The sequence below is a fragment of the Cyprinodon variegatus genome, unplaced genomic scaffold (assembly GCF_000732505.1).
Source record: "Cyprinodon variegatus isolate N-32 unplaced genomic scaffold, C_variegatus-1.0 Scaffold201, whole genome shotgun sequence".
NCBI lineage: Eukaryota > Metazoa > Chordata > Actinopteri > Cyprinodontiformes > Cyprinodontidae > Cyprinodon > Cyprinodon variegatus.
In genome coordinates this window covers 60158-75639 of record NW_015150654.1, presented here as the reverse complement: position 1 = coordinate 75639, position 15482 = coordinate 60158, and the positions used below count along the sequence as shown (strand labels likewise).

Sequence of the window (15482 nt, the reverse complement as noted above, 5' to 3'; positions counted from 1 at the left end):
AAAGACGGCACGCAGCATTGAGATATAATGGCATGGGAAATGGTATACACTGGATATCAATTTGTCCAAGGCACTTGAAGGAGAAAAAGTGCTATATCGATCCGTTACAAGAGCCAAAAAATATACTAAATACGATCAAGTGGAGGCTGTGTCCTTTTCTCAGTAACCTTTTTGATTGTGGGGTAAGGACAATAATCTTATTGGGGTGACATAAAAACTGATGTATTTTTAATGCTTCCTTTGAGTAGCAGAAAACTGCAGGGTGGTGTTGTTTACATACTGAGATAAGACTGCAACATACCGTTGTTGCAGATAAAATTTCCCGCTGAATGGCCTCCGGTTTCCAGCCAAATTCCCTCCTAATTCCAGCTGCTGGAGTGGCCCCCCTCTTTCTGCTGGCAGTGTCAGTGTTTACTGTAACTTCAACCATTGGCATTGCATCAGGTTTACACTTTGGCAGCTTAGGGTTTTGGTCTCACTGACAATCTCATCACAGGGAATTGTATTACCCCCACAGACCTGTTGGTTACCAGCAAAGGACCTGCTAATGGTTAAGGATCAATCCTATAGTCGAAATAGGATAACTTTTAAACCTCTACAACTGTGTTATAGCACCCTTTTTATAATTTCGTTACAATTAAAAGTGATACCTTACTTTATCACATACAATTCCTATTAAAAAACATATAAAAAAAAATAAAAAAAAACACAAGCTATGTTTACATGCGGATATGTTCTTTTATCAAATTGTTATATGATTGGATTGGAAAAAGGTTGCTTTAGTTATTTAGACATCATTTGTTCCCATAAGCTACAGACTCAGCATCTTATGCTGAATGAGAGATAATGAGGAAATTAACATCCTACAAAGCACAGTGTAACAGGTCAGTTTACCCCAGTTTGAATGACATTATTGGATAGTCATATGAATTAATGGGGTATTACTGGACTACAGTAAGCATTAGCATAAATCACACCTCTCTATCAGGATATAATTTTATTCCAATTTTATTCAAATCATTTAGTTTATTTACATACCATCCAATTCACAAAACATGTAATCTCAACGGAGACGATTCAACCACATCATCCAGTCAAATTGATTCAAAGTTTTCTATCTAAGGAAAACCAGCTGATTGCATCGACTCATTGACTCGAGGGGAATCCCTCAATTAAGCATGCTTGTAGCGACAGTGGAGAGGAAAGACTTCCTTTTAACAGGAAGAAACCTCCAGCAGAACCAGGCTCAGTCTGAGCGGCCATCTGCCGAGGCCGACTGTGGTTCAAGGAGACAGAAGCAGAGAAACAAAAAGAAAGTGATACAAAAGGCAACTGTCAACCAGCTCCACAGGCGGCCCCATCCAGGAAACACACAGGCAGGCAGACAGGCTCCGTTATTCTGATCACAGTGTAACTTTTTCTTTACATCACTCAGTTTTAATTTCAACTGGCCCTTATTTTGAGGAAAGGGAGAAAAATCACCTGTCTAAAGACATTATTGTACCTTGCTCTACAGTTTTCTCAAGCACAGTTTATCCATTTTGCTAAAAAAACAACAACACATACTGTAGGTTGTGTTATATGTTTTTTCTTTGTTCATATTATAAAACTGAAAATATAAATACTTGGTAAAAAACGTGTGTGTTTAATGTGATGTGTTTGCCAACATTAAAGTTATTTTGTTTTCTCTACATTCTGATTGGACATAAATTTTCCTACAAGTCAATTTGTAAAACAGTTTGAAATCTGTCAATGTTAAGTAGTAAGGCGGGGCTAATATTTAAACTCACTTGTAGACTCAGAAATAGCAAAACTTCAGAGAGAGTATCAGATAAAGCAAAACAAACAAGCCTAATTCCAAGGAACTACATTTGATTAAGTGTATAAACTAGAAGATGCTGTAAATAAACACCAAAGACATAAAGCAGCCTTTTGGCAGATTGACAGTTTTATTCAAGAAACCTCCACCAGATTGAGCCGCAACGTCAAGCTTACACACAGATATGATGTTTAACATTCAAAGGAAATCTGCATTGAATGTGACACAGAAGTAGGAGGTAATTAGAAACACTTGAGTTTACTTTTTTCCCTTGACACTTAAAAAGCCATGCTGCACTCACAGCTACAGACGCACAGATGTCAGAGCTGGTAAATGGAGTTTGGAGAGGAGCTTGTTATGATTAAATGAATCTGATTGTGGTCTAACCCATGGGTAGAGATTGGAGGTGGGTGAAGGTTTATTTACCCTCAGATAGGGGAGTCACGTACATTTAAGGCCTTATTTTGTACTGTAGATTTGGTTTGATGTTATCTTTGAGCATTGAACATTTGCACAGATGTTTGTTTTGGCAGGCTGGTGTTTGGAGGATCAGAGAATGCATTGATGGGTGGTTTTGATGGATGGACGATATCTGTGTATTTGATACACTGCAGGAGTGTGTTTGTTTCCTTGTAGATAAAAAAAGCCCCAGAGAGGGCTTCAAAATAATTCTTTTTATATTGACAAAGCTGTCAAAGTAACAACAGCAAAGGGGAAAAACTAACCCAGAGCAAAATATTCAAAATTCATGCAACTAGTGGTACAGGTACTGAATATTATTCCTGGTGTCATGTGCAGTGCTTACCACATTTACTTGCAATCATGTTAATGATGCTTAAAATAAATCAATCTTGTGCATACATTGTTTTTCCTACATAAAAACAAGCAGAATATAGTCTTTATTCTGAATACACTTAATAGGGTACAACCCATGGTATGTACTTAATTTCTCATTTGATAAATTCTGTAGTGGTCCAGTTATGGTAACTAGGTTGCCATAGTTTAAACAGTCCTTTTTGTCAATAGAAAGCAATTAGGGCCTGATCTTCCGCTTTCTTAAATGGTTATGGACCTTCCTTTTCTGTGACGCGTTGGGTTAGATAAATCGAACTATTTATACCAAATCTTTTTGTAACTGACCCGGGCTCCTTCCTCAGAAGGTGATTGGGAGGGAGCAGACGAAAAAGTCAACTTTTCTGCTTTAAACCTTTATGTTAATGTTTTTGTTTCTTTTCTTTAGTTTCTTCTTTTAAGAATATGTTAAATTCAAAAGGCCACATTTGCATTACTAGTCATTCGTGCTGTATAATATGAGGATCCATATTGCATTTAACATTTTATTTTATATTCTTAGTAGCTTCAGAAGAATTGTTAGAACCCAGAGATGGTCAACAAGTCATCTCCATGTCATGTATTTGATCTACCGACCCACTGAAGCAGCTGAGTCCAATATTCACAGTGAATCAACCTGTGCAGATTGGACTCACCTGGTTATGACTTGTTGACTCCACATTTCCCATCTCTTTTAGAACCCACTCAGTGACTTGCTTTAAGTCTTTGATCATCTTGCCAGGATTATGAAGTAATGAAAGGCTTTCTATTTTCACCGAAGTTTAAGGGAGCATTAATAACATAACCAAAAATGCTCTCACATCAATTCATCCAGTGTATAGAAAGGTGGAGGTTGATCAGTGGCTTTTTGTTTTTGTTTTTTTTTGCATTGTGCCACTGTCAACAACCTAACATGACAAGGAATCATACTTTACTTTTTGAATTCAAGAGAGTCATGGTGTTCGGGACAAAGAATCTTTTTGTGGTTCCTCTGGTCAGGGGAACCCTGTAGCTCCTCCCAGATTTCAGAAGTTCTAACTCACATGGACAAAGCATAAGAGATATCTTCTAGATTTCTGAGCCTTCCTTCTTGTCCTGTCTTTGTAGGTGTGGGTCAGAGGCTTCTGGGGTTTCCCTAGAATTGTACTTACCATTTTCAAAATTTTATCAAACACAACTCAAATGACCAAACCATGCAAAGTGGTGAAAGGTCAAAAAACTCTCAATATGTGTCGAATACACAAGTTCCAAAATGTGGACTAATACCAAGACTGGGTCTCCGTGAAGTCTCCACAGTTTAAACAACCTGGCCATAAACTTGAACTGGGTCTTTTGCCAGTTCTTGCTTTGTGGAATCAACCTGCTTCTTCAATTTAGACACAATCCTTTCTAGCTTGCTCTCAAGACACCATATTTCAAGAGCTTTAATATAGGAATAGTAGGAGACCTCACTAGAGAAAGCAGTTTTCTGAAGCAGCCTGACTAAGGCTGTGTCGTCTGCATATTTAATGAACTTAAAGTTTGAATCATTAACTGAAAATCCATTTATAAACAGAGAGAAGAGCAAAGGTGAAAGGACGCTACCCCATGGACAGCCAGTGCTTGTGATGAGCTCTCCAGACTGGAAGTCTTTAGCACTGACCCTCTGAGGGCGCTTGCAGAGAAATTCTCTGATCCAGAGCATCAAGCCCTTATCTATATTTGAATCTGTCAGTCTTTTCAGAAGAGTATGCAGTTTTATAGCATTGCAAGCTGCAGTAAAATCTATAAACAGAACTCTAGCATATGCTTTAACAAGCAGAATATGTTTTAAGACCATGTCAAGCAATGTCAATACAGAATGTGAAGTACCTCACTCCCTGTTAAAGGCAAACTAAAAAGTGGCCAGTAGTGGTCAAGACATCAAGCTCTCTCTCCATAGTTTTACACAGAACAAAGGTTAAAGTAATAGGCTTGAAACCTTCAGGTTAAATTGCCCCTGGCTTTTTTTGGTATGGATCTAGAGTATGTGACACATGTGACAAGGAGGTAATTAGACAGCTTTTTAAAAAGGTAAATTTAAAAAGCACAGTTTTTGAGTGAGTGGTCCTTAAGGCCACCTGGGCCATTGGCTTTGGTTGACTTCAATTTAGAAAGACTTCAGGCCACAGCCTCATCTGTGTTAACTCTGGGTGCTCATATCGGGACGTTTTTGCAACTTTCTCATTGCAGTTTATTATCTGTTCTATGGAATCTGCAAAAAAAAAATTAGATTCAACAAAATAAAGCATTAATTAATCGATGGAAGAGGTTCACATTTCTTATTAGCTTTGACCATTTGTGTGTTCAGACCCTGCCAACCTTGTTGTATGTTATGGTTAGGTTTGTTTTTATACTCAATTTTTATTTTTTGTATTACTTTTGTATTATTTTTTTCCTCTCAATAATTCAAACTTACTGTATTGACAACTAGATCCGCTAAAAACAGCTTGTCTTTTTGCAGTAATGATATCTCTCTCCCTCTTATTTGTTCTCTTTTCCACTTAGGTTGGAGGACACACCATGCTACCCATTCGCTGGATGCCCCCAGAGAGCATCATGTACAGGAAGTTTTCCACAGAAAGTGATGTGTGGAGTTTTGGGGTCATCCTTTGGGAGATCTTCACCTATGGGAAGCAGCCTTGGTTTCAACTGGGTAACAATGAGGTACAGAGACCCTGCAGCATGTCAATGAGCATCCAAAAGACATGTATGGTGCTTGCTGGTTGGTTGACATGGATGGATGGATGGATGGATGGATGGATGGATGGATGGATGGATGGATGGATGGATGGATGGATGGATGGATGGACGGACGGACGGACAGGTGGACGGATGGTTTAAAGGGATTATAATGGATGTTAAGGTGGCAAAGTGACAAATGTTAAAGAAAGGGAAATTTGATTTTAAGATCTGTTTGATCCCACATGCAAACAAAAAGGGCCAAGAGAACCAGATTTTTTGTAGGCTTTTCACAAACCTATTATTTTGTCATTCAGAGCTGTTCTTGCACAAGAACTCAGGATCATTGTTCTGTTGCACAATCAAAATATATACACGCTTGCAATGCCTACCGATGCCTGGATATTCTCTCACAGGTTCCGGTAGAGAGCAGCTCCATACCTTCACGCTACCATGTTTAACTTTCAGTATGATTGTTTCTTTAATGCTGTGCGAGTTTTAGGTCACCCATCAAATACACTTCCTAAAAGTTCCACTTTGGTTTCTCAGTTTCTCTGTCTTATTTTGGCTATTTTTAAATCAGGAACTCGAAGCCTAACTGTGGAAAATGAGGTCTGCAGAAATTTTTATGTTTTTGTTGAGTTGTTTCATGATCTCCTGGTTTAATTCATTATGGTCTTAGAATATGCAATACACATGTGCAATACAGATGTGCATCTTAGAACTGAGCAGACAAAAGCAGATATTGGGCAATCTTTACTCACTGTCATGGTGCCACACTGATGTCAAATCCACAACAGAAATCTGATCACACACACAATCAGATTGATGCAACAAATATGTCAAGGTTGAGTGGAGGTTTTAGAGGACCCGAATGCAGAGATCAGGAGGCAGAGGTGAGTTTTGTAGATTTAATCAGATAATCCAAGGCAACATATACAAAAATTCAAAAAACAAAAATACTGAGAACTAAAAATCAGATAACATCAGGGAAAACTCATGTGGGGAGCCAGAGTTGAGAAGCAACAATAGAACAACAAACCAGCAAAGAGGAATTGCACAGGGAGATTATATGGTTGTGTTTGATTTTAAAGGCTGCATTCACCAAGGACCCGATCTATCTAGACTGGATCCTTCGAAGTCTGTGGAAATTAGGAGACCAGAAGATTTTTGGTTGTGGATTCAAACAGGTCCAGCCTTCTGCGGCTTTTACCCCCCATATGCTCTGCCCCTTAGCAACCATGAGTGTTGACACATAAAGCAGGAAAAGATTGAATACAAACTTTTCACTACTGTTTCTTTTTATTTCTTTTTTATTTTTTATTGTAAAGTGAAAAAAGACTACACTCATGAGAAGACAGAATGGAATAAAGGTGACAACCACCAGGAGCATGAACAGATAAAAGTAAATGTAATGATATAAAAAGGTAGAAAGATATATTTATGACAATGTATGTGTAAAAATATGTGTGCAAAATATCTTGTATTAAACAACAAAAAATACTTAGTTAAGCAAATTGTGCAAAATAGATATTAATAGATATGATAAAAATCATTTCAGATGTATAGTCCCCACACTGCTAATATATTAGAATCTGTTCTTGAATTACAGCCAAACCCATTTATACAGTAACAGTTAAAATCTTTTGATAAATCAAACATTACCGCCACATTTCTGACTCAATAACCATTTAAAATACTATTTTCATTAGTTTAAGATGATACCATTCACATACTTGTATTGGGAGAAACTGCACTTCTAATAATCACGACTGTTCGGCACCAATTATCCTATTCCTCTGGGAAAAGAGCAGCTGCCTTGCTTGGACTTGCAATGAATCATGGGATACCCAAGGCTACCTAAGATACACCAGACCCGTCCTTCAGAACAGCCACATGATCCAAACAGACCTTGGCGCTGCGCTATGATGTAATTGGCTTACAAATCTGGCCTTTAGAGGATTTGAACTCAGCATATATGGGACACAGAACAAAGACTGGAAAAATCAGCTAATGCAGAGCAGGTGTGGATGGAAGTGACTAGAAGGGAGCTAGTGGAAAGTAGAAAGGCATAAGGTGGCAACAGAAAGTAACTCAAGGCAGCTAGAAAACAACCACAAAGACACAAAATTACAAATAAACTAAAAATAAACCAAAAGAGGGCAGCATCCTGACAAAATAGCCCTAAAAGAGTCATACATTTTTGTTGCTGCTTGACAAATCATGTATTAGTGAGTCTTTGTAGCATTCGATGCATCCAGCACATTCTGCAACAGCTTCTTCCCCACTGCCATCAGACAGCTGAACTGTTGAACAAACTCTAAATCATGTCACTTCACACTGATAAAATCAACCAAAATACTGCATACTTGCACCATATATATTAATTTTCTGAATTTCCACATCAATGCATTTTATATACATTCTGTGCATACAAAATGACAATAAAACGTCTAACTAACAAAGATAGCTTGCTAACCAGTTTATGTCACAGGCCTATTTCTGTCAGACCTGTCTGCTAGAATCCATGATACAATGTGACTAGAGATACTGTTTTCATTGTGTATGTCCCTATCCAGTATGGCTGAAATCGCAGTTTGTGTACGTAGCTTTAGAAAAGACTTGAGTCACTAGCGTGATCAGGCAGATTGTTACGACCAGTAGTGTCAACCAGTTTTAAGTGGTGCAACACTGAAATTGTTATGCTGAGAAAGCAGCAGCAAACATTCCAATAGTTCCTTGTTAAAAAAGCTCAATTTAAAATTACTCAATAGCTATTTGCCTTTAACCACCTTATCATTCATTTCCCACAAACACAGTTATTGCATATTTCTAATACATGTACTTTGACTGATAGTAAATTTGCTGGAACTTCACTATTATTTGCTAATCCATAATACTTGGACAAAAGATGCCGAAAAAAGAGGTTGAGTTGAAGAAATAATAATCATTGCTAGGATTAAAATTGACCTAATTTAACCTAAACAAACGCAACGTTACTCTGCAGACTGACTTGCAGTATTTCTCATAAATCAGCCAGATTCTCAGTCACTACTGCTTTGCCTGGTCGGGTGCTGTTGCCAGGAGACTGCAGTCCCTGCTGCTGCTTCATTGTACTATTTATTATAGAGGAATTTATGCAAAGAGGCTGTATGTGATCCTCCATCCTGTCAGTCCTCAACGTGTTTTATCTGCCATGGCTGTTTTCTGTTGAAGTAGAACATGACATAGAGATTCAAACAATATGGGGGAAAGACCCACATTTAAACAGGGTTTTTATAATGCATTTGTTCTGTTGTTATGTGGAAGTAGATCAGTAAATATAAACCGAATATAATTTGCTTATACAGGAAATAAACTTCAGGGGCGGAGCTAGATGGGGGCCCATGGGGGGCCACCCCTGTGGCCACCCCCACCATTTTTTTCCCCCTCTAATACAGACGGTGACAGCAGTAATACTCTGAATGTTCAAACTTATTAAACATTTGAATTTTTCATTTATTAGCAATTGCTTGACAACTAAAACACTGTAATTAAATATATACACATCAAAATACTAAAATTAAAGTATATATATATATATATATATATAATTCATGCTCTCTTCAGAACTAAATTTTATGTTATATGGGGTAAAGAGAAAATTATGTGTCTTTGCAAGTCATCTAGGAGTCTTCGGTGAAATCATAGATAAGTAACTACTTTAATAATAACTTAATATAGATATCAGTACATGTAAATATAAATCTTATGCAGAACAATTTTTGATAATAGTAGGTAAGTAATGACAATGGAATTTCGTTTGCCCCAGAAATTTTGTCCACTTAACCTTTTATTTAGACAGAATGGATGTTTAAATATATGCATCTTTTCTTTAGCAAAGGCTGTAGGAAAGTATAGTTAGTCATATTTAGAAAATATGGATGTTGTGCTCGTTCCAGTTTAGATTGAGCCTGAGGTTCTGGCGCCTATCCCTTTTTGGCCACCCCTCAGTGTGCTTTGGTTTTTGACTGGCCACCCCTTTAAAGTTTTCTGGCTATGCCTCTGCCTGTTACCTGGAGAAAGCATGATGTGAAGTTTTTCATTTGCATTGAAAGATGCTGCAACAAATGAGAAGCTCAAAGAGGGATATTAGAACTTAAGTTAAATGGCTGCCATTGAAGCAATGATAATGAAAAATTTTGACTAACACATTGTAGTTCCACTTTATATAGACCAGAACTGATACATTTAGATTGGAAAGGAATAAGCATGTCCTTTAGTTCATCATTTAAAAAGGAGGCAAATATAATTTCATAAGGGACAATAGAAGCGAAAAGAAGAGAAGAGATACAATTCAATGTTGGTTTGGCTTATTTTTTGTGCCATAATAAATGAATTTGTATTTGAAAAATACTTTTTTGGATTTACTTTGTATATCTTTGTCTGATACCAACATTTGTTTTGTGACCTCAATACCGGACAGTTTCACAAAAGGCAATAATAAGACAGCTACCTAAAGGGTAAAGCAGTTTTTTTCATGCAAATCAACAATACGTAGTTGATAATAAATGATAATGTCTAATCATTATCTGAGTTATCTGACTAATCTGGCTTTCACAAGTCCACCCTCACAATGTTTTAGATTTTTCTTTCTGCTGTGGGGACAAAAGAATAAAAACATAAATTCCACTTTAATATAACACATCTTTGCTGTGAATCTGTTCTGTTTTGTTTTTTTTCATCACATTTTCATTAGCTGAAATCTCAGTGACACCACTTTCTCATTATGATCAAAGCAAAGCAATCAGTCGCTGAGGATGGTCCTGTCTCACTCCACTGCTCTGTCTCCTCTGCAGGTTATTGAGTGCATAACCCAGGGTCGGGTGCTGGAGAGGCCACGGATTTGTCCCAAGGAGGTGTACGACATCATGCTAGGCTGCTGGCAGAGGGAACCACAGCAGCGACTAAACATTAAGGACATTCAGAAGGTCCTGTTTGCCATGGGAAAAGCCACCCCAGTCTACCTAGACATCCTGGGCTAGCAGCAGCCCCCCCGGGTGGCCCATTCCCCAAGAGACAGAAAGATCGACAGAGACAAAATGAGACAGAGCGCCCCAGACGAATCCAGGATTAACCAAACCAACCTGATCCACTGTCGAAAAACACCTGCTTTGTTTGGGAGGGACTTAAGTGCCTGCAACACTTTTGGATATAGTGGATAAAACATATAAAAAAAAATAAAAACATGCACTTTTACATTTTGTTTACCTGCATATAAGATGTACATGTTTGAAGAAGACTTTTTTCCCTTGAAAAAAACTGCAAAAATTCACAAACACGGAAAAAAAGCAGACTTGGCTTAAAATGGGATAATGGCTACAGCTTGGTACAAAGGAGAGAATACATCAGAGTTTAAAATTTATCTGGGTTTGGTTTATGAATATATATAGAAATATTACATATATTTTATATTTATTTCTTTTTCAAGGTTTGTCAAGGTGGTAAAGCATCTGCCGTTTTTGTTGCTAAGGGCTTTGCCCTGTCTGAAGTTGCCACCAACATACTGGCAGGGACTTGTGATGAGGAAGCCTTACATGCTCTCTGATTGGCTGGCTCTGAGCTTTCAAAGGGAACTGTGGATAACACTGGATGGTTGATGAAAATCTGTGCTCTGTGAAGGACCTATCCAATCAGACAATTGACAAATCTATTTTAATTTAAAAAATAATGTACATATTGTAAAATTCTATGTGTCAGAATTATGTTAACTTATTTTTCCGATGTTACTTTGGTTTCTTTCCTGACTGTGATCTGGGTGACTAATGTATTAAGCTATGGTCTTTGTTTTCATCCTGATTCAGTGGAGATTTCTCCTTGGAATTTACCCACGTTGGTGCTGGTTAAGTTGTTGAATATGGTAAAAGTGAATGATAGTGGATCTAATTTAAACGACCCACTAAAAATGTATCACAGACTGTGGAGAGTGTAGGATGACTCAGAGCCATGGTTCAACCTACTGGAGGTGCTGAAGCCTCGCTTTGACTTTCCACTTCATTAGCTTTTTATAGCAAGAATAATGAGTTGATAAGTAATCTGTCACGCCACACCCCTAAATCACAAACACACGCTCTGTCATTTTCAAGCTTTTTGGTGTGAAACTGCTAAAGCAAACATTTTTGTAGCTCTAAGCATATTCATCATTTGCTATCACTGCGGCTGTATTGCCTCTTTAAGGGAGCAGTTTGATGTTTCGTGAAATATGACTATTTGCTTTCTTACTGTGAGGTCCTTAACAATGCACTTTTGAACTATATCTGGAGCTCAGTCGTTAGCTCAGCATAAAATCCTAAACAGGAAACCCAGTCAAATTATTTGGTGCTTTGAATCTCTAATTTTAAGGATTCAAAAGTCGCCCAAAACGCTGACTTGGAAACCTGGAATTGCTCTACCAACCTGCCGGTCAGAATCCATGATGATAAATATGAAACACTGCATAGTAGTACTAATAACCGTTATTGCTTTATTTTGTCGTTCTAATTGTTTGTCTCACATGAAGCCGATTCTAGAAAGTGCTCTACATTTGATGGCGACTGCACAGCTGCAATTGTTGGATGCATAAAAAGTTAATAAATAAATTATTGACTTGGCTTTAATCGTTCTGATGTCCTCACAGTATGATGACCAGAAGCAACAATACAATGTTCTCACAGTATTAAAACAAAACAAGATGATTAAAAGGGATTTTATCAGAAACAGAAAAGCAACAATAATTCCTTGCTACTATTTCAATACAACTAATAGTATTAATTTTTATTTTGGAGAAATAGAGACTGAAAGACTATCAGTGAGTTTCAATATTTAAAATAAAAGTAGACCTTTTTGTGTGTTTATAGAAATTAGATGCCAATCACTTTTTTCAGTTAAAGATAGTTTAGGAATATTTAAGGAATATTATTCATAGTTAATCTGCAAAATCAGCGTCACCATTTGGTTAACTTAAAAGATTTTAATTTCTTCATTACATTTCATCTTACAGATATAGTAAAACTAGAATTTTAAAATGTGCAACATACAAATTTTTTGTATTTTATAGAAGATCTCATTTTTTTTCCAGAAAAACACTGGGAACTGCTTTCACAAACACAGTTTCAGTTCAAACAGCACACTCTCCTCTAAAGGATGAGGATTGGTCACTACAGAGCAGAGAGGTAAAGTCACTGATTACTGCTAGCCAAAATTTGAATCCATCATTAACTTCTTTCAGCATAGAACTGAAAGGACTTTATACAAAAGGGAAATTATGATAATAACTTTCATAGTTTTGAGGTGGTAACATTTAAAAATCTTGGTAAACCTGCCAATACCTTCCATTTACTTGAACTACTAATATTGCATAGGCAGGCTGCTGAGTGCAACAATTTCCACTGCTTTTTGTTACTGTTGTTTGTCTTTTTTTAAAACATTTTTTTTACAGTAATTTGGAGTATGTCATCATTCCCAGCCTTCCTTGAGTCCTCTGAAAATGTAATTTTTGTTAGAAAAGGGAATGAATAAAAAAAAAATACAGATTTTATTTGTGAATAATTACAATTGCAGATAAGCTAATGTTAGCCAAATCTAACCAGCATCACTTTTGTTACTTGCTATATTCAACTATTCTAAGATTTTAATTTACCCTTATATGGTTTTATGAGTTTAAGGATGCTTGGATTGCTTTTAGACTTTGTGCTATGCTAATTCTCCCTTATTCAGTCTGCCATTTGACCGTATACTTACAACTGTGCTGTTCCTTTCGTATTTACCTAAGCAGGAAAGCAAATACGCATAATACCTTAAAACTACAGCCTTTAAATGATGCTGGTTAACACCATCAAGGTTTTGTGACATTACTGACCAAAAGAAATGTTTTTTATGATACAGCTCTTTTTCAGCTGTTCATGTGTAGTAATTATTTACCTCTACCATTATTATAGAAGCCACTTCTGTTAAGACTCCCACATAATGAAACATACTAAATGTAAGTGTGTGTCCCTCCTAGCTTTAGTCAGCTCCACTTTGGCTTTCTGTCATGGCGCCCCTACTCTAACATTGGCTTTAGAAAACGGGCGCAGTATAAAAACATCTGCGGACAGACTATACATGGCCAACAGTATACACACAGTATACACCTGACTCTGGGGGAGAGTTTGCTATTACAGAAGTACGTAGATACCTCAGTATCAATTTATGATGGATCAGTTAATAACTTTTATCCCAGCCATTTCTAATATTTACAGTCTTAAATGGACCTGTATGTTTTTGAAAGTGGAAGCCGGCAAAAAAAAAAAAAATCCCACCCACTACAACAAAATCCAAATATGAGTTCTGAAGGTTCAGTTTATTGAAAAGAAAAACTGCCTATTTCAAAGTTTGTTCTCCAGTCCTGGAGATTTAAAAGTGAATGATAAACCTCAGGCAACTGTTTTATTTCATGTTGTGTCTGAATATATAGCAGTTCTACGTGGTTCTCTTTTCACATATTTCTTTTTATCTTGACATGACTTCTCACAGTATCACTGTGTTGTCTCTGTTCCCCTTGGGACTGTGTAAAGCATTCAGTTATTTCATGTGCTTTTATATTACAAGCGGGATCAAATCAATTTGAGTTACCCAAAGTATTGAGTTTTTGTGTATTCTCTTGTGGTAAAGATAAATGCTTAAAGACATTATGACAGACCGTGAGCATTTGCAGGGTATTGTAATCCTTTCATGGTGAGTTTATTGTTTAATACGTTTTTCTTTTTTTTTTTTCCTTTTTTCTTGGATGAACTAACTGAACACTTTTTGAAGAAAAGTTGGCATATTACCATGTAAAGATGTTACAGAATATAAAAATGTGGTATAACAACTGCAGTATATAAAATACTGATATTCCATGATAGATCTTTGTATTAATGTGACTCTCTTAAGAAAATGTCTTCAAACAATCAGACGATCTCCTTTTCCATTTTGTCCTGTCTTATAAAGATATGTGAATTTCAAAGAATTCTCGTCCTTTTCTAAATCTCTGCGAGAGATGAACGGCATATCCTCTGTGTGTGCTTGTGTTTTCTTCAGTGTGCGTTTTAATGCACTCCTGAACTGCTGCGAGAATGTGGCTGTTCTGTGGTTTGAAGGGATTTTTGGAGTTACATAGTTTTCTCTGTGCTTCAGCAAGTTCGATTTCAGATAAAATAACGGCTTTTGCCCAAAAAAAAGAAGAAAAATAAGACGCCCAGTTGAGTTTGTGTAGATTTATACGAACACAGAAATGACTGAAAGGGAGATGGAGCCTTTTTTTTTTTTTTGCAGATGTCTGTACATCTTTAACAGCTCTCTGTTGTTTGCCATGCAGCTTCTCTTCTAAGCTCGGTGTGCCATTCATATATCCAATAATGAAGTAATATTAGTTCTTTATATAGCTGTGTTTTTATGAATACAAGCCAAATTTGTCTCTCTAATGTCAGATCTACTGTATAACACGGCCAACACCTCATTCCTTAACATCTCAATTAAGCACAATATGAGAAGGATCCACTAACAAAGTGGCTAGATTTCTAAGAAGATAGATCACCAACAAAAGTGGTTTTGGCATTTGATCAGGATGTCTCCTGATTATCTCCCAGTGGTAGGAGAAATGTACTTTGGAAATCTCTGGTCAAGGATTTAAAAGTTCATTTCTTGGCAGAGTCCTATTGTAGCTGGATTTTCTTCCTGGGGCTTATACCCTCATAACGAAATCAAAGCTTTGTGGAAGATGATATATGGTTCAACTATTATTGTTTCCAAGGATATTATTATAGGAATGTAAGTGCACAGGGTGTCAGGGGATATTTTTTGCAATGTAATGTGCAGATATCAGCTTTTTCTGTGATGATTTTTACTGGTGCTGGAACTTTCTTTAAATCTCCCCCCTATGCTATAAAATCGGGTCCCTGTGACATCTGTATTCAATCCAATGTAAATCAGTCTATTTATACTGTGCCAACGTAAAGCACATGCCATCTCAAAACACCTTGCAGATAAAATTCAAGGGAACAGCACTAGGCTGTTTTAAATATCATTTATCTCACAGATTTCAATTTGTTCATCCATCCATCCATCCATCCATCCATCCATCCATCCATCCATC

General features: G+C 36.9%; 1 protein-coding gene across 2 annotated transcripts in view; it reads left to right on the top strand.

Moving 5' to 3' along the window:
* Positions 1-14342, top strand: part of ntrk3 (neurotrophic tyrosine kinase, receptor, type 3) — a 340701-nt gene extending 326359 nt beyond the window's left edge. For both annotated transcript variants that reach the window (XM_015379852.1, XM_015379851.1), the window contains exons 15-16: positions 5177-5335; positions 10189-14342. In XM_015379852.1, the coding sequence (XP_015235338.1) occupies positions 5177-5335; positions 10189-10374 (345 nt within the window). In that variant the 3' untranslated portion in view covers positions 10375-14342. The remainder of the gene's footprint in view (positions 1-5176; positions 5336-10188) is intronic.
* Positions 14343-15482: the final 1140 nt, after the last annotated feature.